This window comes from Toxotes jaculatrix, chromosome 11 (genome assembly GCF_017976425.1).
Source record: "Toxotes jaculatrix isolate fToxJac2 chromosome 11, fToxJac2.pri, whole genome shotgun sequence".
NCBI lineage: Eukaryota > Metazoa > Chordata > Actinopteri > Toxotidae > Toxotes > Toxotes jaculatrix.
In genome coordinates, this window is record NC_054404.1 from 4,361,837 (window position 1) to 4,389,041 (window position 27,205).

Below are 27,205 nucleotides of genomic sequence, written 5' to 3' on the forward strand. Positions count from 1 at the left end.
TTAGCTGCAGCCTTATGTATAACAATTGAAAATTAGCTCCACCAACTGCAGCAGTAAAATGCTTATTACATACTAATACATGAATAATAATGAGTGTAAGTCACAGGGACTACTTTCATTCTATTTCCCTGATTATATGTACATATTCTTACTTAAGTAACATTATTAACACTTACTATATTACTTATAATGGAGTATTTTGACTACGTGGTGTTAGTACTTTTACTTAAATTAGGTATCTGGATACTTCCTCCACCGCTGAATCTGTTGTATCTAATGGGATGTTGAATGCTGTCCAGCCAGTTCTATTCTGCTCATTACAACATATGGACGTACTTTAAAAGAGTTAGTTAAATAAATGTTACACAAATATAAAGGCAAGAGAGGATGTACGAGTATTTTTGGTATTTCATTTCAAACGTTTCGAGTATTCCCTAACCCGGAATTGTCAGAAAACATACTGCACGTAGCACAAATCTATTGGCTGTCAAAAATGCGTCACAGAAAAGCAGCGTTTTCATTGGCTGCCATCATTGCGCAACATCCCCATTCGCCTCTGTTCGGAACCTTCAAACTAATGACATTTTTTTAAGTTCTGCAGTTTTTTGACCTTTTTGTGGTTTTTTTTTTTACATTGAGCGATGTTGAGGGGAAACAGAAGCCAAATCTTTTAAGGTGAAAACCTGTTTAAAAAAAAAAAAAAAAAAAACACCGACATACACATTAGTGTACCCCGCTGTCTGTCTTTTCCTCTGCGGGATTGCTGTGGTCCTTCAGACCCGCAGGACCAGGCCGACCCCATCGACTTTTTCTTCCGCCAGCATCCTACAGTCACACAGTAAGAAAATGGCTTTGAATCTAAAAAAAATCATGTTGACATTTGCCCTATTTCCCAAGCGATTCGCGTTGAGGGTCGCGTCTTCATGGTTAGCTATTGTAGCCGAACGGATTTCCCTTTACAGTCGAAAAAGCTCGTTTTTACTCGACGTGTGGCGTTCACGGACTCGACTTGAGAATGCTGCACACTGTGTGCTGCGTTATTATTCGGTCGTTTCTTGCGTACATACCGTCCCCCCTCTGTCCACCCATCCATCGTGCATTCATTTCCGCAGCCTCTGAAGTTCCCCCGTCAGGCAGGCAGGTCATGCGGATGGAGTGACTACTGTGCATCTCTCCGGTCAATAATTGACTGGATGATTGTTGGCGGTGTGAGTAAGTGGACTCTGGTGTTTAAAAAAAAAAAGAAAGAAAGACGCTACAGTAATAAGGTAATAAAAATGTAGGGAGGGAGGAGAGGGGGAAAGAAAAACATGACCAGAGGTTGGGTGTCACAGCCAGGATTTGTGACGTGGTTTACAGTACTGGGGGCTGGAAAATAAGAGGCTGCCACCGCAAACCACGAAAGATCCTTGTAGATCAGATCCAGCTTCACGTAGAGAGACTTCGTTTGGCTGGTGTCCGGGGAGATAAGTGTGATCGGATGAATGTGTCCTTGTTTTGCTTGCTTTTTTTTTTTCTTTTTAATTTTCTGGGGGGTGGGGGTGGACAGGATGTCTAATCGTCCAGAGCTTCAGTGGTGAATGGACTTACAGGGTCGTACACCTCTGAATGAATGACCCGTTGGCTTTTAGGACACCTCAGAGAAACTTTTCTTTTTTAATTCATTCACGGGATGTCTGTTCAGTGACACTTAGGCTGTCTCGGTGACTGCTCTCTGGAATATTTAACTTGAAGCACTCATCTTATTATTAAACCTTATGTACTGCTGAACTGGTCGCTACTTGGCAGCTGAAACATGGCACTTTATGTAGAAGGTAAGTGGTGCTGTGGAGGATATTTTACTCTTAACTTCAGATATTAGAAAATGTATAATACTTACTAGTTACTGTCTTCATGTAAAGGTCCTGATGTCTGAGACTCCAGAGTTATTGAATGCACATTATAGTTTTCTTTTACACAGAGCATCTGCACATGAGCACGCCACTTTTCAAATTAAATTTAAAGATCCACAACTGGTTTGAAAAGTATTGTACATACCTTTTCCAAAGGGCAGCAAGGTGGAGTTCTGGTCAAAGTACTCCAGTCCATTCACTGGTTTTATTTCACCCCCTCAGGCTTGCGGTTCATCAGGTACACTCTTGTATTTGTGTGTCTGAACATTTCCTCTTCCGTGCCCTGTCCATGTCTAGTGAACAGCCTGTAAATTACAAGTTCTATTTTTTAAAACAAATTTTAAACATCAGTGCTAAATTTAAATGGATTATCTGGTAAAAAATTTTTTAGCTTGACCCTTGACGAGAAAAAGTGAAAGTGAGGTTTCATAACACTGTCTGCATTAACCAAAAACCTAACCAGAGCTTGTGAAATGCTGGTGTACAGCTAAAACCCCCAGTTTCCTTCTGCTTCCGTTGCCACTACATGGTGAGATGGGATTTTTCACCAGGGCTGATAGTTTCCTGTTGTCATTTTTTTTTTTTTTTTTTGACTGTATGCCAGAGGCAGTCAATTATTCTGGAGTGAGGTTACTCTGTGTTACTCTGCTAACCAATGAGAAGAATGCTGACAGACAGACCGACGGGAATCTTTAAGGTATCAAATACCAGGCAGCACAGTGAGTTGTTTGGTGACACCCAAGGTCTCTCACGTCTGTGAAGATTCTCAGTCGTCCAGGTCGTAGTCATCCAAGAGGAGTTCAATCAAGGGCATCTAGACTCGGCTGTAGACATTTCACCTCTCATCCAACAGGCTTCTTCAGTCCTGACCTCCCAGTTGCCCTCGATTCAACTCTTCTTGGTTATCTCTGAATTAAAAAACAATATATATATAGTCAATAAATGGTCACATCATGGTCATAACTAGTAGGATATGTGTTTATATATGTTATAATATATGTTAATATCACCCAGCCCCAGTTTATATTAATATGAGTTCTGTTGAATCTTCATTTGTCCACACTTAAACCTCTTAACACTGCTGGCACATCTGTTATAACTGTATTATACTTTTGCTTTGGTTTTTAACATTTTAACATTTTAACATTTATTATTTACTTATTTATTTACTTTAATGATGCATATAAACAAACAAACTATTCGGATCTCATCATTACACTGATCTCACAAAGAGCAGAAAACCGAACAGGCCCACCAGGTTAAATTGGTCACACGCACTCTCTCTCATGTGCTTTTGAATTTGATCACGACTCTCAGATGAGTTCATCTCATTTACTACGTAAGCAGTGAACGTGTTTGGCCGAAGCTACCTGTGCTAGTTAAAATAATTAGGCCCAGAAGTGCTTTGTTTACAGGTATAATTACACAACTACTAGTCATTTCATCAAACCCCTCTGATTGGTCAGAGTTTCCCAGCTGTGTATTAACTGCAGGTTTTTAAGTTCAATACTGACAATGATTTGATAAAAAAAAAAAATCCTGATACCTATTTATTCATCATCATTTTAGAGATAAGGATGCTGTAATTTAGGTTATTAAAGAACCGTGACCAAGATATTTAGTGAGAGGAACATTTCACTGTTGAACAATAGACTTGTGGACAAACTACAATGGAGGCACTGTTTTGTTCACGGACAGACTAAAACAGATGGTTCGAGTTAGTAAAATGATATAATATTGGAGGCAAGAAGCATTTTCAGGATCCAGAATATGTTCGAACTCATATATGTTGCCGCTGTGTAACATCTTGTCCCCCCCTCATCGTCCACTCTCTTGCCTGTCCAGGTCTGAGTAAAGGAGTGGCCAACGGAGGGATGGCTCAGTTCCAGGAAATGATGCGGCAGCAGCTGGAGAGCTCCATGCACACCGAGCTGGAGAAACTGCTGGACACCGCCACAGGGGCCGAGAGAGAGGTACGCTAACACTGACTCACTTTCTCTCTCTGTCTCCACAACCATCTGGTTGTGATTTAGAAGGGTGGTGGAGTCACACACGAACACCGGGAAAAAAAAAAAAACACAAAAGTGACACATACTGTAGCACAGTGCCAATGAGGGTTCCTCCTACATGCTGACACACACACAGACACACAAATGTAAAGTATATGTCGCAAAATTGCAGTAGGCGAGGTTTTACAGCAAACATTCACACATTTCGTCAGCCTAGATCAAAATATAATGCGTCATAAGACAGACCCAGCCCAACTGAGACCCTCTATGTTTGTCATGTTTGCCTCAAAGGAACTCTGGTGTTGGGAGAGAACAGTTCTCAGCCCACAGCAGCTGATGAGTGAAAACCTAAGGCTAAAATCCAAACAGCTGGGAGAAAGCCAGACAGGCCGTCATTTCATCTGTTTTCTTTGTGTTTCCTTTGATGTGAAACAATCATAAACCTTGAGACAAAGCTGTCACTAAAAATGCCTTGACTGAACACACACACACAGGGTTTGGCAGTTGCCTCTTTCAGACACTAACCAGGTGCTCTCAAACTGCTGGCGATCACAAAAGATGGAATGATACACAGAGAGAGGAGGTCGGGGGGTGACAGTCAGTCACACACAGGCGTGCCCAGTACTTCTTACACACTTTCTCTTAAGTGGGTTCACAGAAATCGCTTTTGTATTTTGCAGTAAGCATGAAGAGTTATGTAAACAAAACAGCCGTACACACAGCTGCAGAGACACATTCTTAGTTGCACACTGGTTAAACTGGGCAGGTCTCTGCTGTGAATGGGGAACAGACCAGTGACAGGCCACTTGTACACATATGTTACAAACTTTAAAAAATATAAGTTTAATTCAAATACATTAAATAATCGAATATCAGTGTGTAACTCTTTTAGCCTAGAGGTAAAATATGGTTATGTTTTAAAGCGTAGTGACAAAAAGAAATCAACATTACATTACGTAATACTAAATAAAGATTGTTCTGTGTTTACTAATGACATCCTTACAATTAAATATGTCAGCTGATGTGTAATTAAGCTTGATCCATCCTTCATACCTCCATTTTACCATGCAATTTCTCACTTAGTAAACATACTCGTTTCACCGCAGTGGCTGCTTCAGCGAGTAGAAGTGAAACCTTACGGCTCACAGTGTGATTCCACATGATCCACTCCTCATTTTTCATTTGAGGCTTCAGCCGGCTGTTTTGTCTTGCTTGACTTTCCTCAAATGCTAAAATAGAATTTTCGGTTCCTACTGTTAGTTACCAGCTCCATTTTAAGAAGCTTAGGCTGTAATAAAGTACAGTGCCTAAAAGGATCAATCAGATTTTTATCCATTTTGTGACTGGAAACTATGGTGGGGATTACTGATGGCAAAAATGTTGTTAATTTGTGAATTAATTTGTTAATTGTTTATCCTGATTTTTAAATGCTTGTGTTTTTCAGGTGTCCAAGAAAGACTTTGAGGGCTTCAACAACCTTTTTCACAGATTTCTGCAGGTTAAGGGGCCATCGGTAGAGTGGATCAAGATACAAAGACCTCCAGAGGACTCAGTAAGTTTTGTTTTTTTTTTCCTTCGGGGGGTGGGGGGGGTTGGAATTGAGCCAATCTCTCACACACACACAGTCTTTTGGACTGACATCGACCTGTCAGAAGAAAACCGAGTCAGGAAGCAATCATCAACACACCAGGATGTAGTTAACATTCAGTAGAGAACAGAAATAATATCTAACCAGTGAACTGTGGTAGTGGACACATGTTGCAACAGGTACAGATTAAATATGATCCAGGAATTCTAGTATGAATCATAGTAATACATCCCCGTGTTTGAGGGCTTATCAAAATAAGATAAACAGTAGAATGATGCTAATCACATTACAAATAGAGATGTCCTGAGCTGATCCTGAAGATCGGTACCAGAGACCGATCCAGGTATTTAGTAGTTGTGTTTTTTTTTGGCAGTAATCTGCATCTGAAATCGACCTGTGCCATCACACTGGTCCCATTGAAGTGAAGGTGGAGGCTGCATTTTATCATGTCTGAACACAGCCTAATCCAGGCAGTAGTAAAATTAGTTCTAGAGTCACGTCAGACTTAAACATTGCTCTACAAATGTACAGAGGTTACATATGTGCAGGCAAGTTTGCACCGGCTGCCTCCCTAGAGCACAGATCTTTGAATATTCACAGTTACGACGCTCCTTGTCTTGTCATTGGTGGTTACACATGTGGTTCGCCAAGCAGGTTAAATTTCGAAATGAAGGCAACCACATGCAGCTTTTCTGCGTGACTCAGAGTGTTTCTAGTCCCAGCTTCACATGATCAAACTCCCACCCTGGCACCTGTCACTCATCATGATGAGCTGCATGTAATGTAACAGCACCCAGCTTGAAGCTGGGTGCTGTTACATTACATGCAACAGCACCCAGCTTGAAGCTGAGGCATCAGAAGCATCAGACAAGACGAGGCCAAGCAGGGTCAGCACAGATGAAGTGATGCTCATCTGTACTTTTGAACGAGTGTCTTCTACCGCACTGTAAATCACTGTTCCTCATTAACTTTCCATTGTGGATTTTTGCCGCGCCTTTGTGTTGTCTCACCTCAGATCTGGTTGCACCCACAGCAATAAATATGACTCAAAATATCCTGGACACCAGTGAGACTGTTTCATGTAACACATCGTACCAACTGGAAATACAACATGACTGAATTTCACAGAAGGAAGTATGTGCCAAGATTCATGTAACTGGAAAATTCACCTCCCTTTATGACCTATTTCCATGACCTGAGAAGGTGCCTCACTGATAAGATTACCTGGCATCAAAGTCAACAATGTAGTAGCACGGTGTGGTTCGTACCTTTGAATTGGCACTCCTACCTTTAACCACCTCCGTTGTTAATCCCTGCATATTATTATATTTACAATAGAAGCTCACAGATACCTGGCTCCAGGTAAAGTCAATAGAGGGAGGTGTCTGTATTTATCAGTGTAAGGACACTTTTTTTTAAAATGATGGATGATAAACACAACTTCAATATAATGTGAAATGAATTGATGATTGTTTGATGGGTATCATCCAGAATCAGAGAACATATTCTGCCATATATTTTTCCTACACTGAAAAGTAACCGACTTTAACATGCCCCACTTCTCCCAATGCTCCAGCAGTCATTACTAACTAACATTGACTGTTAACTATCCTCCTGGCAGTAAACTAGACAAACCACAGAAGCCTACGTTTCCTTTTGACGGTGCCCTCGGGTCGGTCACTTACAGTGTCAAAGCATCGATGTTTCTTTGAGTGGGTCGTGCAGAATTTCCTTGATCTCTTTCACCGAAAAAAAGAAAGCACAGTTTGTAGGTCTTCCTTAGTTTTCAGTCACATGGGATGCTTTCAGCGCTCTCCTTCGGTTTCCTGAACACTGGGCTCCCATGTTTTGTGCGAGCTTCAAAGTACAAGACTGAAAGGTTTAACGCAGTTAAAAAGCTCAAACATATCTGATTCAGTCCGATCTCATGGGAGGATCCTTGAAGTCTGAATGCAGTGTTTTGTGTCAGTCAAAATGCTGAGCAGCTCGGAGCAGAACTGTAGAATAGGCAGTGATTAAATGGAGCAGCAGAAGAACATGAGGCTGAGTGCTGGTTTGCAGGCTGAGTTTCAAACTCTGAGAAACTTTCTTTTTCTTCCACTGTGACTTTGTGTTGAACTCAGCTGAACATGTGCGTTGCGTATAATCTGAGGAGATTGCTTGAGAAAATGAAGTGGCCATGATTAAGTGTCATTTGTGTGTGTGTTCTTATGAATTACTTATCTGGGAAACAAAATGCTCGCATCTACACAGGCATGCAGTCAACAATGTATAAATCATACCTGCTCTTTTTATTTTTAACTCACTGTGAAGTTAATGAGTCCTTGTTCGTTGTTTACTGTCTCACCTCAGCGATCTGTTGGTTTTAGGATGAATGGTTTTATCCTTATGTATTTTTTATTCTGTTGTGATGGTAGAGAGCACGGCAACAGAAATGAAAGCGATGCAGCTGTGCTGCTGTTAAGAGGTAAGATAAGATTACCACACACGCTGAGGAGAGACATGCACTAAGTACGTTAGAGTAAAGAAAAATGTGGCAGGATGTCAGTGATAATGGGGAGCATATTAGTGCTTAATTAATTATTCATGATACTAAAATATCAATAACATTACCACACACTTAAACAAAGCCAGAGCCTGACAGGACAATTCAGCTTCTTATTCTTACTCATCATATTTTTCAGTCTCTGCCGTTCTTTTCATAATGAGGAAACGAGGACGAACGTCAGCTGAAGTTAGACTGACGAGCTCTGAGACACAGGACGATGCAGAGTGTTTTCATTTCAATCTGATTCCTCAACAGCTTCACCGATCAAATGATTTTTTTTTTTTTTTTTACACGTGGCCAATCCTAACACTGTACTCGATCATATAATGTCATGTGACAGAAGTTCACATAAGAAAACCACCACCAGTGTGCCTGCAGGCACAGAGATCTCACGTGGAGTCTCATAAGGGGAGTGCAGCTTCTGCAGGTTTCCCATCCTGCTAAGATTAAACTTTCTGAACCGCTGAAAACATATTATGTTTTCACAATGTAAAGACACTGACAATAGACTAACACACAATGCAACGTGATGTCCACTAACTACATATAAAAGAGTTCCACTGTATTTGACCTGATGTTGGTCCTAATTCAGCCCATCATTGTCTGTGTTTAAGTCCAGACTAAAACATGGCAACCATAATAATGACAGTGATAACAAAACTATTAAAACACTAAATCCCTGAATTACAGCAAGTGTCACTGCGACACTGACAGGAACATTGACACTGAAGTCATCCAAGTGTTTCCAGTGTATCATCAGGATTTCTCTGTCTTTATAAGCGAGAGTAGATTACATGTTGTCCTGCCTTTTTGACTTATGACCACGCATCATCAGAGTGAGTCATTTTAGAAGCTTGAAAGGTGAAAGTACCCAGTGTTTCACAAGAAAAAAAACTCACAAAAAAACCCAATATTATGTAATTTAACATATTTTTTTTTCCTCTCATTCTCATCAGACTCATGGATGAAAGTTTAGGAATGTGAAACACATGTAAAGATAGATGTGGCTGCCACAGCTGTACTGAGTTCATGTAGTCCTGAAGTGAATGGACGAATAAGGATTTGTTCTTTCATATAAAAAGGATTTTTTTTTTTCCCGTTCGGTGAAAGAAACCTGTAATTCCTGACATGCCCCATTTATCCACTCTCGTGGCTAAAACAAATAAGATTTATTGCCCAGTTGTATGTTCCCACCTCCTCCTGGGAACTGCAACCTGGTCTCCAAATCTTTCCGAGGAAAAACGGGCTCAGCTGCTTTCAAGCCAGAGATGCTGTTCACTGGCATTTGTTTGGTTCCATCTCACTGAACATTGACAGAACTTCCTCAGTTGCTCGCCTGGCACTGGACTCTTTAACCAAATACGCACACACGTAAACAAACACAGAGCACAATCGTTTCTTTTCCTCTTCAGTCTGTGGCGAGCAAAGTTCAATCAGTTTTACAAACGCAAAAGCTGGAGAGAGGGCGAGAGCAAGTGATAGAGAAAGAGAGAGGTGGAGAAGATTAAAGATGGAGAGAGGAGCAGGAACAGATGAATGAAGCGCAAAAAGAGGGGGCTTTACGGTGAAATCGAGAGTTACATAAAGAGACACGGAGGCAGAAAGAAGATTAGAGCTTGGGAGAGGAAAGTGGTGAGAGGAGTATTGAAACAGGAAACATTAAGTGAAATAGAAAATGACAGTTATACAGTAATGAGACAGGGAAACAGGGTGAGAAAGAGTGCGAGTGTGTGTGATGAAGGGAAGTGGGTAAAGAGGCATCACTTAGCAGCATCCTATTCCAGTGAGTGAGAGTAAAGGAAAATAGAAGAACACAAGTTTAAAGTTTAAATTAAACTTTCTTAGCAACCGACGCCAAAGAGCCACTGGAATTCAAAATCTCACCAAACCAGAGCAATTATTCAGCAGCTTTGTCTGGTCTAAAAAGCCACAGATTGTCCACTCGCTTACTGGGACTGGGTGGCGATGACAGACGCTTGGTGGCTCCCCTGAGAGGCCTGGACTACAGCATCTCTTCTCAAAATATTTACGTCTTTAAATGAAATAATGTCAGTGATTTATTTTCCCAAACTTCAGTTTGAGATCAGTTCAGTGTGCGGGTGCACTGACGAACCCATGAGCTGACAATGACAGGAATGTTACTCTTCCACCGGATTTCACAGAGAGCCGCAAAGCAGTGCGTGATTAAACAATTAAGGTGTGGCGTGACAACTATTCAAAAGATCTGGATCTGGCTTAGCCAGTCAGAAGAAGCACCGGATTTACCTGATCTGTAAGATACAGTGGCTGAGAGTGATGCTTCTCCTGCAGCCGCTAAAATTTCCATAATGCTATCATGGCACTGTGGTGCAGGTAAAACAGCAGACGTCTGCTCAGCCCTGTGTTTGATCATAAACCTCCTGCGTTGTAAGTCAAGATTGTAATACAAGAACAGAAATCTACTTTTTAAAAAAAACAAGACAGTGTGCACGTCGATGCCAAAAAGTAAAATAACAACAAAGGGAAAACATGTCACGCATATAGGGAGTCGTACAGCGGGATCATATAGTCACAGAGGAGACATTCCTAAGATGCTATTTCCACCATTGCTCTAACCCATTCTTTAAGTTCTGGAGCCTTCGCTTTCTTCCAGTGTCTTAAAATAACTCGACAGACCGTTATTATACCCACAGTAATGACAGAAAATGCAGACATCGGTATGTTCGGTATTTGGACCGATCCCCCACTAAGCATAACTTTGGACTTAAAGGTATTTCTGAACCAACTACTTAAAATTACCTCGGTCCAAAGTGATCAGACCAAACTACATTCTCATATACAGCGTTTCCCTACAGAACTTCATTCTGTGGCGCCTCTGTGGTGTGTGATGGTCATGCTCGGTCAGAGGCTGGAAGTCGAGATTGAGCAAACCAATGCTTCTTAAATTAAAGGTGTCTGCTGAATCTCTGTTTTATAACCTGCGGGGAAAGTTCACAGCATGTGGCACTGACAGTTTTAAAAGGTCATATTGTGTGTTTGCGTGTGTGTGTCTGTGTTGTATGCTGTATTGTTGCGGTGCTGCTGCTTTGTGTGCCCAAGGAGAGGTTTGTGGTTGCTCACATCCTGGATATCTTTAGACCACAGTGGTGGGTTTTTATTCTTAGAGAAAAACATTTATATGAGGGGGAGGACGGAAAAATGCTAATGTCTGAGGGAAAACTGCACCAGTCTCGCTCAGTGACAGCGACGCAGTATAATCTATACAGGACTGACCCTTAAAAAAGAAAAGAGGATGCTGCCATCTCTCTCTTTTTTTTAATGAGAACGAGCAAAAGAAAATAAGTTGTATAGTTATATAACATCTCAAATCCATCACTGGACTCTGCTGTATGTCCTCTGCATGTCTTTCAGGTGCTCACTCCTTCAGCTGACAGCACATAGTCAGTCATAGTGAATAATAAAAACAGCGTCTGCACTAGAACTGATTTGGAATTAGAATTATTCATATTTATCCAGCAGTCATGTGAAAGAGGTGTTGCCTGCAGGCCACCGAGTGTTGTGTTCATTTAGCTGGAAGAGCTGAGAACACACACACACACACACATAGGAGGAAGGAAAAAAACACTAGTCCCCATCTGTATTGTCCAGAAAGGGAAATGAACATCTGCGAGTGGAGGCTGTTTCCCTCCGGGGGTACAGGGGTAGGATGGGGATCCCAGCTGAAAAAGACTTCACACTGACTAAACACACACCAACAGCCTCTCTCCCTTCCCCCTGAATGTCTTGCTCTCTTTTTTTATATTGCAGTACCTGCAGGGATTCGTATCAGCCAACACTGTTGCGTGTGTGAACAGTTAACACATCTTTACAACTTTTGACCGTGAGACATCTTCTGTCCTCCACCATGACCACTTCCTGTCTCTGTGAAGGACGGAGAGCTAGCCCCATCTGTGTCAAGGTTGTCAGTTGTGTTTGTAACCTCATCCTCCAGTGTGGGGTGAGGTGAGGGGGCAAGGAGAGGGGTGTGGGAGGGGGGGGGACAACAGATACCAGAGGAGAGACCGTCTCCATCAGGGGGGTCTGCTGTGTGTCTGCTGTCAGTAATCGGTAACTCTGTGCTTTAAGCAGGAGAGAACACAGGGTGACTCCCGGCCTTTTGATATTTTTTGTTGCTCTCTCTCTCTCACACACACACACACACACACACACACACACACACACACACACACACACACACACACACACACACACACACACACACACACACACACACACAGAAATGTGCAGGCAAACTCACACTCTCATGCTAACAACAAAAAGCTGCTGTAACATCTGGTTAGAATCTAGTGTCCCTGGATGCTCCTGCAGTTTTTCGACTTGGTTTTCAAAATTCCTGACGAAAGAGTGAAGCTGGATGAAGCTTTAAGTAAAACACAGCAGCGGCGGGGGGAAGCTGTGTGTTCGGTGGGTTCCTGGTTGCTGCTGATTTACTCTCAATATGAATTTATACAAAGAGGTGTCACATACTCTTTTCTTACCGTCCCTCCACCTCTCTCTGCTCTCTGGGAGAGAATGACAGAAGTCAATGCACGATGTGTGAATGTGCTGATGTGAGAGCTGGAGTATTGGACCCATTAATGTGGCTTCTCTCTCTCACACGCACACACACACACACACACACACACACTCCAATGATTTTTGCTGCCTCGCCAACAGAAGTGCTGAAGACTATACATTAGACCATCGTAATTACAATTATCTGCACCATTCACACAAAAACATGCCATGAAATGTGTGCTCTCTTTTGTATTTTATCCATGCTTCATTTCCTGTTGTGTTTTTTTTTAAAAAAAAAGCACTTTGCAGCAGAACAAATTAACAAAGTATGACATTTTCCCCACAAATGACTCAGCCTGTTACGTTGCTCGGCAGCTCAAGTCTCCACTTTTTTTTACTCTCTCTCCTCCAGATCCAGCCCTACGATAAGATCGAAGCTCGAGGCCTGCCCGACAACGTGGCCGACAGCCTGAACAAACTGGTGGTGGTGAAGCTGAATGGAGGCCTGGGCACCAGCATGGGATGCAAGGGCCCCAAGAGCCTGATCAGCGTCCGCAACGAGAACACCTTCCTGGACCTCACTGTGCAGCAGATAGAGGTGAGGACGCTAATCCCTTCAGTCCCCCAAACCTTTTTACCCCGTCACCAAACCTCACTGGTGAAAACACTAATTTAATTCAGTCATAAGAACCAAATCAGCTGTTTGTGGCTCTTCATTTTAGAAGACGTGATGGACCTCTGCAGGCTCTCACTTTTGGTTGTTATTCTAATCTCTCATGTTTTTTTTTTTTTTAATTCTTTCCTGTCACGAAACCTCCCTCCTCAGCCCATAAATGCATCAGTGGAAAATAGTTTGAAGTTTGAACTCTTGACAGCTGGCCGCCCTCCTTGACAGATCACATTCTTGCTGTGGCTCAGACTTGGCAGCAGGGCCGACGGTTAGGTGTTGCCTAACTCGCTGGAGCGGCGGAGTGGCTGATTGCCACACCAGCGCACACGATGGAGGTGTGGTGTCAGGAGGAAGTGACGCACTGTTTTGTCTGATGTAAACATCGTACACACATACAGACATGTGCGTGTTGTATGAATAGCGTCCGATTCTGCTTTCGGATGGAGTTCTCCGATAACCTCCACAAGAGGAGCTAAGACTTTTCTTTATTACCCAAGAAAAATGTGTTTATCAGGAAAAAAGAAACAGCCTCTGCCTTTCTCTACATGATGCAGCATGCGTATCTTCCTCCAGACACAAGCCTCCTATTACCTCATGTATCTGAGGCGCCAGGGGAGAGACATGCGTTTTCTGAAAGTGGGCTGAAGGTCTTTTGAAAGGAGTTCAGTGTGATATCTGGGGGGGGGGGAGCAGTAGTGAAAGAGGATCTGTTGGTGTGCGGGCAGGCAGGTCTGCGGGATTGGCAGGGAAACAGAGAAGGCTGTGTGCTGAGGGAGAGCAGTGTGTGTGTGAAGGGAGGCGTGTACAGAGTTATACCTGATTATACATCAAGACATGATACGTAAAATTAAAAAACAAAAACAAAACAACCTTATTCCCTGTGTCAGCAGTACAACCGGCCCCTTGATTCAGCTCGGACTAGGTGAAAGCTGTGACCCTGTTCTCATTTCAGTTCATAAATAATTCATTTTAGGATTAGGATTAAATAAAAGAAAGTTTCGAGACAGTTCTGAGCCTCAGTATAAAAAAAAATCTATATTGAGTTAACGAGAGATGATGATTCCACAGCTTCGGTGTGCACAGTATAGTGTAGTTTATATTGGGTGTGTGTGGCTGCATTGTATTTGTGCGTGTTTCATAACGGCCTCATGGGACGCTGCTCTCCTCCCAGCACACTGCTCTCTGTGTCCGAGTCACCGCTCTCCATTTTCTGCTCAGGTCTGGTCAGATTACCTCCTGACTGAGCCGCTCTGTTTAGAACGGGAGAAAATGGATCCCACGCACACGCACCGACCCCGTAACCACGTCTCCCGTGTGAGGACGCCCCTCTGTGCCACCGCAGTGCCTCACGCACGTTTGTTTTGGACCCTTTCGGCGCAGAGACCTGTACAGTGTTACTGAGAGCAGACGCTGAACTCACGTTTACTGGATGTCGCCACCTGGCTGCCGAAGATTTACCGCTTTCACCCGAGTGACTCTCCTCTAAATCTAAATAAAGTCGAGTTAAAGGATTTTTCACTAAAAAAACAATGCTCACATGCTCATACAGGTGTCACGTGCCTATATGAACACTGAAATAGTTTTTACTTGCTGTAATCATTCCTCTTGTCCATACTATCTACTGTCAACTGACGTGAGCACAGGCACAGGGCAGTTTTTCACGTCAGAGTTCCTCAGACCTGATGTGAGTCACCTAAATATAAAAGGCTGTCCACATTAAAACATTTTCCGTCATCAGTCGCAGAACCAGTCCAACAGAAAGACTATTCTACACACAGGGCCTTTATGATTGTCAGTATATTCAGGATATACACGCATAGCACTATTTGCCTACTCAGCGCAGGACAAAATGTTCAAGGCCGTCATCCTGCCCGTTATTAACTCCACACACCCACTGTCAACATACTTGAAAGAAAGTTGTGAGGTCGTCCTTGTTTAGTGTGTTTGCAGTACGTTATGATGTGTGTGTGTATGTGTGCATCAGTGGGCTGAAGTGACACCCGTCCTGGTTCATTAATTACACAAACATGTTCTCGCTTCAGTGTAGAAAAGTCGGATCTTTCCTTGTTTTCAGTCACAGGCTGTAACTTCAGCAGCTTCTCTCCTCTGATTCATATCCCATTTCTCATCTTCCTCCTCCGCTCACTTTAATTTTCTCTTATCTTGGAACAAAATTGCTTCCATCTGTCCTCAGGTATTATTTTCCTCCTTTGTATTCACTCTAATCACACAAGTTACAGAAACATGGTCAGGACGCTGCCTCTCGGGCTGCTGTTCTCCTTAGTATTTATGATGCGTTACACTGATCCAGGAATTCAAATGTGCTTTGTTGTTGCTATACTCAGTGTTAGTCGATGTGGTGTCATAATGTCACTCCTTTCAAATAAAACTGTCTCTTAAATTCATACACATATATAATTGCCTTCACAAATATTCACTTTCCTGCCGCACATAGATTCCTCTCTTCCAATGTTAGATACTAATTCTAATTTTGTCTTAGAATAACGATCTATACAGTCCCAAGTCAACGAATTGCATTAATGTGCGTGAGAAGACCGTCCCCTTGGTCACACTATGATCACCCTTAACTTTAGATGAGAAACTAAATGATGAATTAATCGTAAAGTACATTTTGACTCTTAAAGGCCCTTAACGAACCCTGCCTGCCCTCTATTACACATTCTAAACTAAAAGCCATTGTCTAAGCTCATATAAATGTTCATTTAGATCCTTAACATTTCCATCAATCCGTATTATCTTTAACTTTACCAGTGTGATCCCCCCAGTGTGATTCTTTTTGTCCCACAGCACCTGAACAAGACGTACAACACAGATGTGCCCCTGGTCCTCATGAACTCCTTCAACACAGATGAAGACACAAAGAAGATCCTGCAGAAGTACACACACCACCGCGTCAAGATACACACCTTTAACCAGAGCAGGTGAGAGAAGAGGTTCATCAACAAATACCAAGCGGATGCTGAGGTTATTTTTCTGTCATACAAGCTATTAAACTAGAAAGAGTAGAAAAAAAATCAGTATCAGTGTTTATTTCTCTTCTGCTACCAGTTTGCGTAACAGAACCCAAAACTCAAGCTTCCTCTTATAATGAACCGGTCTGTGTTCGGTACTGGACTTTTCCCCTGGCGTGTGCCGCTCCTGATTCTGTACTAAAACTGTCAAGAACAGCAGCAGCATCCAGAAAGGAAATGTCATGTAATATATGGAGAATGCCGTTAATATTTAATATCTGGTGTCTCTAATTTGTCAGTCAAGTTGAACTGGCTTTTTCCTTGAATTATTTAGAGCACCCGTATGTCCTGTGTGCCTGATGGAGTGTAGTACAAAGCAGTTATGGACTGCAGCGTGGTAGCTTTAGGATTTAATGTCAGCACGAAGAAAGTGTTTGAATAGTTGAAACGTCAGTCAGTAGGAGAACACAGAGAAGTCTGTGGTTGGAGTTTGTCAGAGTAATTCACAGAAGGCTAATCAAACTCAGCTCCAAGTAACACTATCTGCTGTTCCAGCTGATGAGAGACAACAATTAGTTTTTATCCACCCACTGTCATTACTTCCTTTAGCCAAACAAAAGTCCCTGGTTACGTGCCAAAGTAATGAGCAGAATAAATAAACTGCCATCGAGTTCAGTCTAAATGCAAATCCTGATAAATATACTGTAGATAAAATAGCAGCAACAGTACAGCGGAAGGTGCGGGTCAGGTGCCCATGTGAACATTGCTGTAATTATCCCTCGTGTTCACACTGGTCCTGAAGAGATTTGTTCCTAAATCAATTTCAGTGTAAGTGATAGGAGGCAGAATCCACAGCCCTCGTTCCAGAGTTTACCTGATGTTAATACGAGCCTTCAGCCGTCTGTATCACACAGATCAGGTGGGGATCTTTGTGTTGCTGTCTCTCTGCTGCAGCTCAGCGAGGAAACACTGTCCAGGGAAACAAAATTATAATGAGGCCTTAAGATCTGAAGGATGCATTCAAGGCCTTTTATTCTTGAATATAAATAAACTGTCAGTTGACTCATTGTTACTGATGATGAAAACAAAAAAAGATCATTCTTTAATAGGACGTACATTCATGTCTTGGTGAACCCTGGAAAAATATTAGTTTCTTCTGAGGCAGCAACGCTGGATCCACGACAGGAAAAACATTTCTGTGGAAGCAACAAAATGTTCTCAGACTCGGTTCTGAGATGACATGAAACCTTTGAAGTCCATGAGCTCATATCAGAACCGCTCATCTGAAACGTCTTCCCAGAACAGTCAGCTGGAATAAATCCTCCGTTAAACAGGCCTTCGTGCCTCCGCCGCACAGCTCCTCTCACCTGACCAGCTCATCTGCATCCTGAAATATCCTCAAACTGCCAGAAACACAGCCGGCTCCCACTCAGTGCTGGTCCTCACGACGAGGTTTGTTAACCCAACCTGACGCGGATCCTTCTTAGAAACCCTTTGATCAGTTTAATGCACGCAGCGATGATGGCTTGGACTCTTTGGCTTGTTGCCTCATCTGCCTTCCTGGAGAAACATAAAAAGTTTGACTCATGAGGCGGATGTTTGAAGTCCTGCAGTGGAATGAAAAAAAGAAATTCACGTGCCTCTTGGCTTCGTACGTTGCTGCAAAGTCTCCACGGATTTACATTTTCTCTTTGTGCTGTTTGTCTGCTTAATATGCTCAGTCTGAGGTTCACAGCCTTGCAGAGTTAATCTGTTTTTTTTGGGGTTTTTTTGTTTTTATTTGTTATGATACTGAGTTTTCATCCCACTGGATGTTTATTTCTAAACCAATAATCTCAAACAGAAAAAAACTCTTAAACAAAGATCTGATGGCTGGTCTCATTGTGGACTCTCCTCCTCTGTCCAGGTATCCTCGCATCAACAAAGAGTCCCTCCTCCCTGTGGCCACAAGCTTGACCATGACTGGGCAAAACACAGAAGGCTGGTACCCTCCGGGGCACGGCGACATCTACGCCAGCTTCTACAACTCGGGCCTGTTGGACCAGCTGATCGCGCAGGGCAAGGAGTACATCTTTGTGTCTAACATCGACAATCTGGGAGCCACCGTGGACCTGCACATCCTGCACCACCTGGTCAGCCAGCCCAACGGCAAGCGCTGCGAGTTCATCATGGAGGTGACGGACAAGACGCGTGCTGACGTCAAGGTATGTGGAGCTGGAGGAGGACTGGGCTTAAATGCAGTGATCGTTAGTGTGTGGGTTCATGCTGCCACAATGTTTGCACAGTTTCTTGTAGTTTGGGTGAACTGATCCTTTAATTTTTCACTGGAAAACAAAACTGATCATTCTGACTTTTCAGGGTGGAACGCTGATCCAGTACGAGGGGAAACTGCGTCTGCTGGAGATCGCCCAGGTGCCCAAAGCCCATGTGGACGAATTCAAATCGGTTTCAAAGTTCAAGATCTTCAACACCAACAATCTGTGGATCTCTCTGGCTGCTATCAAGAGACTGCAGGAACAGAAGGCAATGGACATGGAGATCATAGTCAACCCCAAGGTGAGTGAAGCGAGTGAAAAACCGAATAAAAAAAACAAAACAGGGAAAACATAAATTCGTTTGCATACATTAGAATATTACTACGGTGCAGAATGTAGTTTGTCTTCACTAAATGTGTGGTAATAATTAAGTCATCCAGCCACATTTTAATGACTGTGACAACACTTGTACCAGCATGTGTTTCTGGGCTGTAGTGAGATGTGGCTCTGATTCAGATGAGCCACAGATGATTAGTAAAGGATTTGGTTCTGGATCAGAGGTAATGATCAAATGAATAATGTTCCAAAAAAATTTTCAAACACATGAAGTATGGCTTAAAGTTGCTTCTGAGGTCTGGCATTTATCACATATGGCCATCATTACTGTGAAAACATGTTACGTCACTGCTGCTGACTAAGCCTGATCACAGCTGTACAAAAGCTCCCACCAGGACAACGGACGTGAGTCTTTACCCTGTGAGTGTCATCAACAAAATAAATCCTCCAGATCTCAGAGGTTATCAAACTGTGAGGTTCCCCAGGCGGAGGGAAAGATACTGCGAGAGGTGAAAGGGACAAGCTCATGCCAGTGTTCTAAAAAACAACAGGAAGTTACTTATCATAGTTTGGCTGATTAATGTGGCCTGATCGCCAGCACAGAAAACAGCTGCAGCAGTAGTTTGTACATAAAGCAGATAAAAACAATGAAAAGAGGGACTAATAATAACTAAATCAACAAACTAATTGTTCCAGTTTGCCAAAATGTAAACAAATATAGGCTAACTTGTCACGCCCGGGCAGCCAGGAACACGAGGGAAGAGAGCACCCAAATGCAGAAACCCCAGAAGTAAACTAAAAGTCTTTTAATCAAACTCTAAATCACTGGAAGAGTTCAGGGCCAGAGAACAAAACTTAAACAACTAAAAATCTTCCAGGAAGGAGAGAAAAAGACTGGAAACATAAAACACAAAGCAAACTCCAGAAGTCCTTGCTTGAAATCAAAAGACAACCGAGGTAAGTTCATGAGGGGGAAAACGCAAGGCACAGGTACAGGAACCAACACAGGTAAAGACACAGGCACACTCAGGTATGGACAAAGACATCAAGGACACAGGGGGACAGCAAGACTTATATACATGAGGTAATAGGCAGCAGGTGAAACCAATTAGGGTGGGGCAGACAATCACAAATGGAGGGAAACTAGACAAAGTCAGGAAGTAGACTAAGACAAGATACACAAGGGCTATGACTTAAAAATAAAACAGGAAATACACAACAAAACCTCAAACACCCAAAACAAGAGTAAGTTGACTAAAGAAACACAACCAGAACTACTAACAGAACTAAAGAAACTAAACAAGAGTCCAGAAGCTCCAAATGTCCACAGAACAGTTCAAAAAACAAACCAAAGGATTCAGAAAACAGATCATGACATAACTGACTCCGTGGCAACATTTCTGTTTACAGCCTTTAAATCCCACAAAGTGTGAGAACTTAAAGCAGACGCTGGTCCTGGGGGACACCATTGTCTCAGTTTTGTCAGGGACCCACAGTGTCTGTCAGACTATGTTTACATTTCCCTTCTGTATGACAACACAAGCTTTTCTCGTCAGTCAGCTCCGTGGGAGGAATACCATCAGCCTCCTGAAATGTGCTGTCTTGCAAGATGCTCTAGTCTTTATGTTTCCTCCTCTTCCTTCCCTCTTAATAAATTATGGAAGCCATGAGAGTGAAATGACTCATGTCCTTGTAATAGTCCACTGCTGGATCATCCATGTGTGAGTCTGAAGCCTTGAGGGGACCAGTTCAAAGAGGGACCACACACCAGTGTGGCTGAGTGTGCAGAGGATGCTCATCTGTGCTCTTTGACCGTGTCCATCCTGTCACGTCAGAATCAGTAGCCGTGTATAGCCGAGCAGAGAGATCTGCACCACTCTCCTCTACAGAGACCACCACCTCTGAATAAATCATATCGTACAAAAAAAAAAATCTAAGCTTGCAGGGGAAACTCATATTTGAAAGCCTCTCTGCTCTTTGCGTTTCAGCACAGCTCCACTTTCTGAGCCGTCTGTTCTGTGAGGTTTTTGCATACAAAGGAGAGAAAAGGAGCTTCAAACCAATCCGGTTTTCTGGTCTCCTCTCTGGTGGCTCATCTGTCCTACTTGGACTCCAGTTTCAAGTGTGTGTGTGTGTGTGTGTGAAGGCGTAAAAGAGCCAAAGATGAATATGAAAGTTTAATTTGCCTCACAAACATTTTATTTCAAACTCGACTTGTGTGACTTAAAATTTAAAGCTGCCTCTCATTCTGCTCTACTTATCCAGCTTCTGTGGTCCAGCTCTCACACGCTTTTGCATGTGGTTCATTTTCTTTTTAACGAAGCAAAGAGTTGTTCAAAGAACTTCAAAGAAAAGCGAATTAGCTGCCTGAATTAACCTGAAGGAAGGGTCTGAGTAAATGCTTAATCAGTTGAATTTAATGTTGTAGCATGGTTTTTTTCAAGCATCATTTTTAGGCTCCACGTCTTCCTTGCACATGTTTATCCTTTTATTTCCCCCCAAAGCTCTCGGTGACAGAGCAGCCCTGTTAAAAGCGCTGCAGCAAACAAATTTGACTTGATTAGACTTGATATTATTTTGGTTGTGCTCGCCGCCGCCGCCGCCGCCCCAGCGGAGACGCGCCGCCCCAGGGCACACAGATCTGCAACCAGCGTAGTAAATTCACTGCTGAGCTCCAGCCTCAGTCCTGATTACTGCTTTCTCAGCCTATAGATGTAATTTTCCAGCACACCGTGACACAGCGAGTCTTATGTAACCGTTGATAACTGTGTGGCTTTACATAAGCGTGTGTGTGGTCCCTTCTAGGTAAGAGAGCCACAATAAAACCGGAGTCAGGGAGGGTGGTTCCCATTACAGCCCCACGCACGGTCAAACTGTGTGCACTTCAGATGGAGACACCCATGAAGTGGTGAATGTTACATAACTCCTTCAGATAGTTGTACCTGTGACCTGGACCGTTATATCAGTCCATGTCGTTGCGTCACTGAGAAACCTTACAGTCTAAATTTAGTTAAAGCATCAGGGGCAAAGGAAAGGTTTTTCCCAGTCTGTCCTGAGCATAGACTGTGTAAGACATGGACGTAGCACCCGTGACGTCACCCACTGGTTTCGGGGAGTCGGTTTTTATGACCAAACCATGGGCATTTGAGCTGCGCCATCTTGGATTATAGTGGGAGTGTACTTTACATATTTGGCGGAGAGGCGGTTACTCTACGTGTCAGCCGGCCGAGAACCGGCACACTTAGCTCGGACCAATATTTAATATTTACCGGCCTTCACCGCTGCCTCCATCCACTATCCACTTACAGTTACAGCAGCACACAAACAACAACAGCCGCTTACTGACGGAGCTGCTCTGTCCACGCAATGTCGGACTTTTTAAACAGGAAAATGAGACGAAATAAAACGGTAGCCTAGTATTCCCACAATAAACGGACTCTGAGTGCACGGAACACACCGCAACAGCGTTCCTAACATTAGCTGCTCCGGTCCTCTATCTGTATCAGCAACGACCATACATCGGCAATTAAGTCAGTTAAGCCAGCGGCAAAATATGCTAATACACGCTAATTAGTGCAAACATCCAGGTAAAACAGTGAGAAATTTACCGAAAAAACTGCAACACCGACTCCTTCGACGGTCGGTTAGTACAGTCTACAACAAGCCATACTGTCACAAAAAAACTATCCGAACATTGACAAACAAACACTGTCAACCGGTGGAGGTAGCCGGAGGCTAGCCGCCTAGCCCAGCCGATGCTTTAGCAAAGAGCTAACTGCCAGTGCCCGTCTATGGAGCTATCACAAGGTCCACAACATTGGTACCAAACGGCTCCAAGACGATTATAGTTTGGTCTTCGCCAGAGTGTTTATTCTTATACTGGTTATGTATAGCTAGCAGCTAGCCATAGCGGCTAGCCATAGCGACCAGCCATAGCAGCTAGCCATAGCAGCTAGCAATGTCAACAAACACATCTTACAGGGATACAAGGGGGTTTATTTGTCAATTACAAAGAAACACTAATGTATGACATGACAGCGAAATAGCATTTCTACTACTGAATCAACGTCCCCTAAAACGCTAGGGCAGCCTAAAAAGTCCCAATGAATCCACATTAGACTACCGGCAACTTAATAATTATTACAATGTAAATGAGCATTAAGCGACAACCTAATGATATAAACACAGCCACAAAAACCAAGTTAGCTAGCTAACATACCTTTGACGAAGTGGTCACTGCAGACACGGGCATTAGCAGACTGCTCCTCCCGACCGCAGACGTAGGTTTAAGATCCACCTTTTACGGCGTTGTTCTGTAAGTTTATTTTATATTTCTCACCTTTGTGGGTGACTGCTGTTGGTACCCTATAATAGCCTTTTTCTTTTTCTCTACTGGAACGATTTGAGCACCGGTAAACTAAACAAAACAAGCATTTTTCCACACGGTAGATTCTCTGTGTGTCAGTCAACTGATGGCTGAAACACTTCCTGCCCTCCGTTTGAATTTGGCGCCCTCGCGCCGCTGCGTCATGACGTCACGTGAAACCCACCTCTTTTTTTTTTTTTTTTTTTTGAAACCCATCTATAGAGACCAAAAACAAAAAAAGTTCCAGGCTGTAAATAAAAAGTCCGACATTGCATGGACAGAGCAGCTCCGTCAGTAAGCGGCCGCTGTTGTTTGTGTGCTGCTGTAACTGTAAGTGGAGAGTGGATGGAGGCAGCGGTGAAAGCCGGTAAATATTAAATATTGGTGGAACTGAAGTGGCTGAATGACAGTCGGATCACGATAGTGTGACATTTCCAGAGAAATTAGGTTTTGATCGGATGAGATGACACATGTTTGTGTTTTCAGTCAGTCACAGATGTTTTAAATGAAGAGGCTTCTTTGCTGTTTGGAAGCAGCGACGTTAACAATGTCCAATTCAGATCGGTTTTATTGGCGTGACTGTAAAGTTTTGAACAGTATAATAAGAACCAGTCAGTTTTTAGTTGTGGGATTTTCTGCTTCCTTACGGTTTGTTGAAGCATCAAAATCAATTTTCTGTGAGAGAAAACAGTAACTTTCTTTACTGCGGAGTATTAAATCACATTATATAAATAAATTTTCACAATAACCAACGTCTTCTCTTGTCTCTTGGTCGTCGTCAGACACTTGACGGTGGACAGAACGTCATCCAGCTGGAGACGGCGGTCGGCGCGGCGATCAAATGCTTCGACAACGCCCTGGGAATAAACGTACCCCGCAGCCGCTTCCTGCCCGTCAAGACCACGTCGGACCTGCTGCTGGTCATGTCCAACCTGTACAGCCTGGACGCCGGCTCTCTCACCATGAGCCCCAAGAGGGAGTTCCCAACAACGCCGCACGTCAAACTGGGCAGCTCCTTCACCAAGGTAATAATGATTTGTCCACAAACTTATATATATAGATAAATCATCGTTCGTTTATGTAATCATTTGAATAAATAAATAAATAACAGATTTCCTGTAATGTCCACGTGTGATCAGGTTCAGGAGTACCTGACCCGCTTCGAGAGCATCCCTGACATGCTGGAGCTCGACCACCTGACGGTGTCTGGAGACGTCACCTTTGGGAAAAACGTTTCACTCAAGGTATGAAGTTTTACGAGATGTCAGATGAGAGAAATTATGTTTTTCGCATTTGAAAACCTCTGTCGTTCTGTGGTCTGAATCCAGCATCACTGTGAACTTTCATGTGAAATTTTAAAAAAGGGTTTTTAAAAGGTTTTAAGGATGAAAATGGGTCTTAACCACAAAATTATATTTGCTCTAAAAGTGCAGAAGTCCCTACGGTTGAGCGATATAACCCAGAGAGACCACTGCATTATTTATTCTGTTTCCCACCGATGTTACACGATGTTAGAGATACACTGTGGGCCTTAGAAAGGCTTCAAACCACCGGTGAGTTTCAGTTTCCATATTCATTCATGTGGAAACACTTGAGGCAGCTGTGGGTGAAAAGGTACAGACACATTTCTAGATTTCACAAACCAGTAAAGCGCTAAATTTAACAAATTTAAATGCTGTGGGCAAATGAACCTGTGAATCACTGAAGCTGATCATGTTTGTATGGAGAACAGCTGGTTTATATATGTTAATATTTGTACTAAACATGAGTATTTGCATTGTACATCTGCTCCTCTGCTCGGTTATTTATCAGTCACTTCACAGATTAGGAAAAAACATTCTAACGATAATCACATGTATTGTTCCAGGATTAAACCAGTGGATTAAACCTCTGTGAGTTGTTAACGTTTCCAAAGGGTTAGGGTTAGGGTTAGGGTTAGGGACATTTTCCTTCTTCACACATGGTTTTATTTAAAGAGGTGAAATTATCAAGTGTTTCACAAAAAAGCTGTGATGATGGAAAAAAAAAATGAGAACAGATGTGCATCAGAACTTTTTTTCTTTTTCCATCTTCCATTAATCATCTGACGACCCCGCAGATTTATCTCACGACCATTTAGGGGGGCTCAGCCCTTAGATTTTGGAACCTTTCTAGACTAACCACCCAGGTGTATATAAAGTATCTCCACCTCGAGCAGCTACAGCAGTAGAATGCTGCTTCTATATAATAATAATTGAAGAACAACTGACTTTGCTTTCGATACTTTGACATTTTACTAAAAATACTTATGTAGTTTTACTTAAACACATGGAGTAATGGATCCGAGAGCTTCTCCCACCACTGAACTAAACCCATCACTCTTCGTCCTTACAGGGCACCGTCATCATCATCGCCAACCACGGAGACCGGATCGATATTCCAGCCGGCTCCATGCTGGAAAACAAAATTGTGTCTGGCAACCTCCGCATCCTGGACCACTGAGACCTTTCTCACTCCCCTCCCACCCACCCCCCATCATGTGACCCAGTTGGCTTTATCCCAGTCATGTGACCCGTTTCCCATGTTTGCCTGACATCAACAGATTGTGTGGGGAAGTGTTTTTTCCTCAGGCCGTGTGTGATAGCATGTGCAGTGTTACTCTGCAGTCTCAACCACGGTTTGTTGGGAATGTGTGTGTAGCTTGCATATACTGCCCTCTACAGGCCGTTTATTATAAAATATACACCTTTATTGGTATTAATAATAAGCTGGTCATAGCTCTCTCAATTTTCATAATGAACTATATTCATGATAAAGAGAAAAATCAACAGTTCAGATTTTTATGTTTTATTCTCCTTTTAACTTGTGATTTTGACAGTTTCCTGGCCAGAAAATAAAACCTGCCAAAATAGAAATAAAAATAGAAATAGAAATGAGTGAGGATAAAAATGAGGACTGCACATCAAAAAAACCAACCTGATGATTTTATCATCTTCATCCTCTGTGTGCACTTACAGCACTGCTAATGCAGTCACACAGTGTACATTCGCAGAGAGGTGAAGTCACGGTTTCTGAAGTGACGGAGGAGTTTTAAACATTTATCTCAAGCACAAACATCTCACTGTGGAGACGTGACGTGGTTCTACAATTCAGCTGTGATAAGATATGTTCAGCTGAAATAATCCTGGATTAAACTGACTTTTGACCGACTGTTATTTAGTGTTGGGATAAGAGCAGTGAGACTTAACCACAGCAGTAAACGTCCTCAAACACAACCTCAAACATTAAAGTTACAACATTAACTTCACCAAAACCAGACAATCCAGTCCATGAATTTGTGGAACCGTGCAGAAATCAAGCCTGAAGTGAAGTTTGTGCTTAGAAATAAATTGGTTAACTTTTTCCAGAGCAAGGCGACAACTGTGACTTCCACATTATAGAGCGTAGAACATGTTTCCACTGGATATATTTACACCTGCAGTGTCCAGGCCGACCTGGTCGCAGGTGTTTGTGCCATACAAGAGAAACTAACGTTACCCATATGATGCCTGAACAACCTCTGTGGCTTTTGGACTGTAATGATCCATATCCAGGCATGAAAACGATGCCATGAAATTTTATGTAACAGCTGAAATTATATCATTTTGAAGTGAAGGCCTTTGTATGTACAGTCCCAGTGTGATGGAGATGATGAAAAATATCACACTGGTCATTACTGTTTTTTTTTGTTTTTTTTATCCAGTATGTTTGTTCACATTTTGATCTTCATGTTGTATGAAACCTCAAGCCTCCATCACGGTATCAGATCTCTCCTGTTTCCTCTGTGCATCCCCGTCATTCAGCGTTAGCTCTTCACTCAAAGCACGACGGGACATTTTAAGACACATACGCAAAGTCTGAGCGCGAGAATACTTGAGACGGGTCCGACTCGTGCGGACCGGGAGCCTGAAAGCAATAAGCGTTGATCTGTGACAGTGACGGAGTCTCAGCCCAGCCCAGTTCTGCCTCCTCAGAGCTGAATAAAGTGCAATATGAAATACTGAGCGTGCGTCAT

The 27,205-nt window shown here is 42.8% G+C and overlaps 1 protein-coding gene and 1 long non-coding RNA gene across 4 annotated transcripts; one reads left to right on the forward strand and one right to left on the reverse strand.

Moving 5' to 3' along the window:
* The first annotated feature begins 533 nt into the window (after window positions 1-533).
* On the forward strand, window positions 534-27,194 carry ugp2b (UDP-glucose pyrophosphorylase 2b). 3 transcript variants are annotated; one of them, XM_041050046.1, is made up of 10 exons: window positions 534-838; window positions 3,738-3,865; window positions 5,346-5,453; window positions 12,986-13,171; window positions 16,052-16,185; window positions 18,122-18,419; window positions 18,574-18,771; window positions 23,955-24,197; window positions 24,312-24,416; window positions 25,546-27,194. In XM_041050046.1, the coding sequence occupies exons 2-10, from the start codon at window positions 3,767-3,769 to the stop codon at window positions 25,651-25,653; spliced, it is 1,479 nt and encodes a 492-aa protein (XP_040905980.1). In that variant the 5' UTR covers window positions 534-838; window positions 3,738-3,766; the 3' UTR covers window positions 25,654-27,194. The 3 variants fall into 3 exon arrangements, with proteins under 3 accessions (XP_040905980.1, XP_040905981.1, XP_040905979.1); XM_041050047.1 differs by having other exon boundaries at window positions 534-675; XM_041050045.1 differs by lacking the exon at window positions 534-838 and adding an exon at window positions 1,334-1,814.
* Window positions 1,075-2,786, reverse strand: LOC121189680. The gene is made up of 3 exons (XR_005894901.1): window positions 2,601-2,786; window positions 2,038-2,197; window positions 1,075-1,223 (listed from the first exon to the last, which is right to left on the reverse strand). It is a non-coding gene; the product is annotated as an uncharacterized LOC121189680 (long non-coding RNA).
* Window positions 27,195-27,205: the final 11 nt, after the last annotated feature.

Coding starts and splice junctions, on each gene's coding strand:
- ugp2b (XM_041050045.1), top strand. Junction 13,172..16,051: donor TCACTGTGCAGCAGATAGAG/GTGAGGACGCTA, acceptor TTTGTCCCACAG/CACCTGAACAAGACGTACAA. Junction 18,420..18,573: donor AGACGCGTGCTGACGTCAAG/GTATGTGGAGCT, acceptor CTGACTTTTCAG/GGTGGAACGCTGATCCAGTA.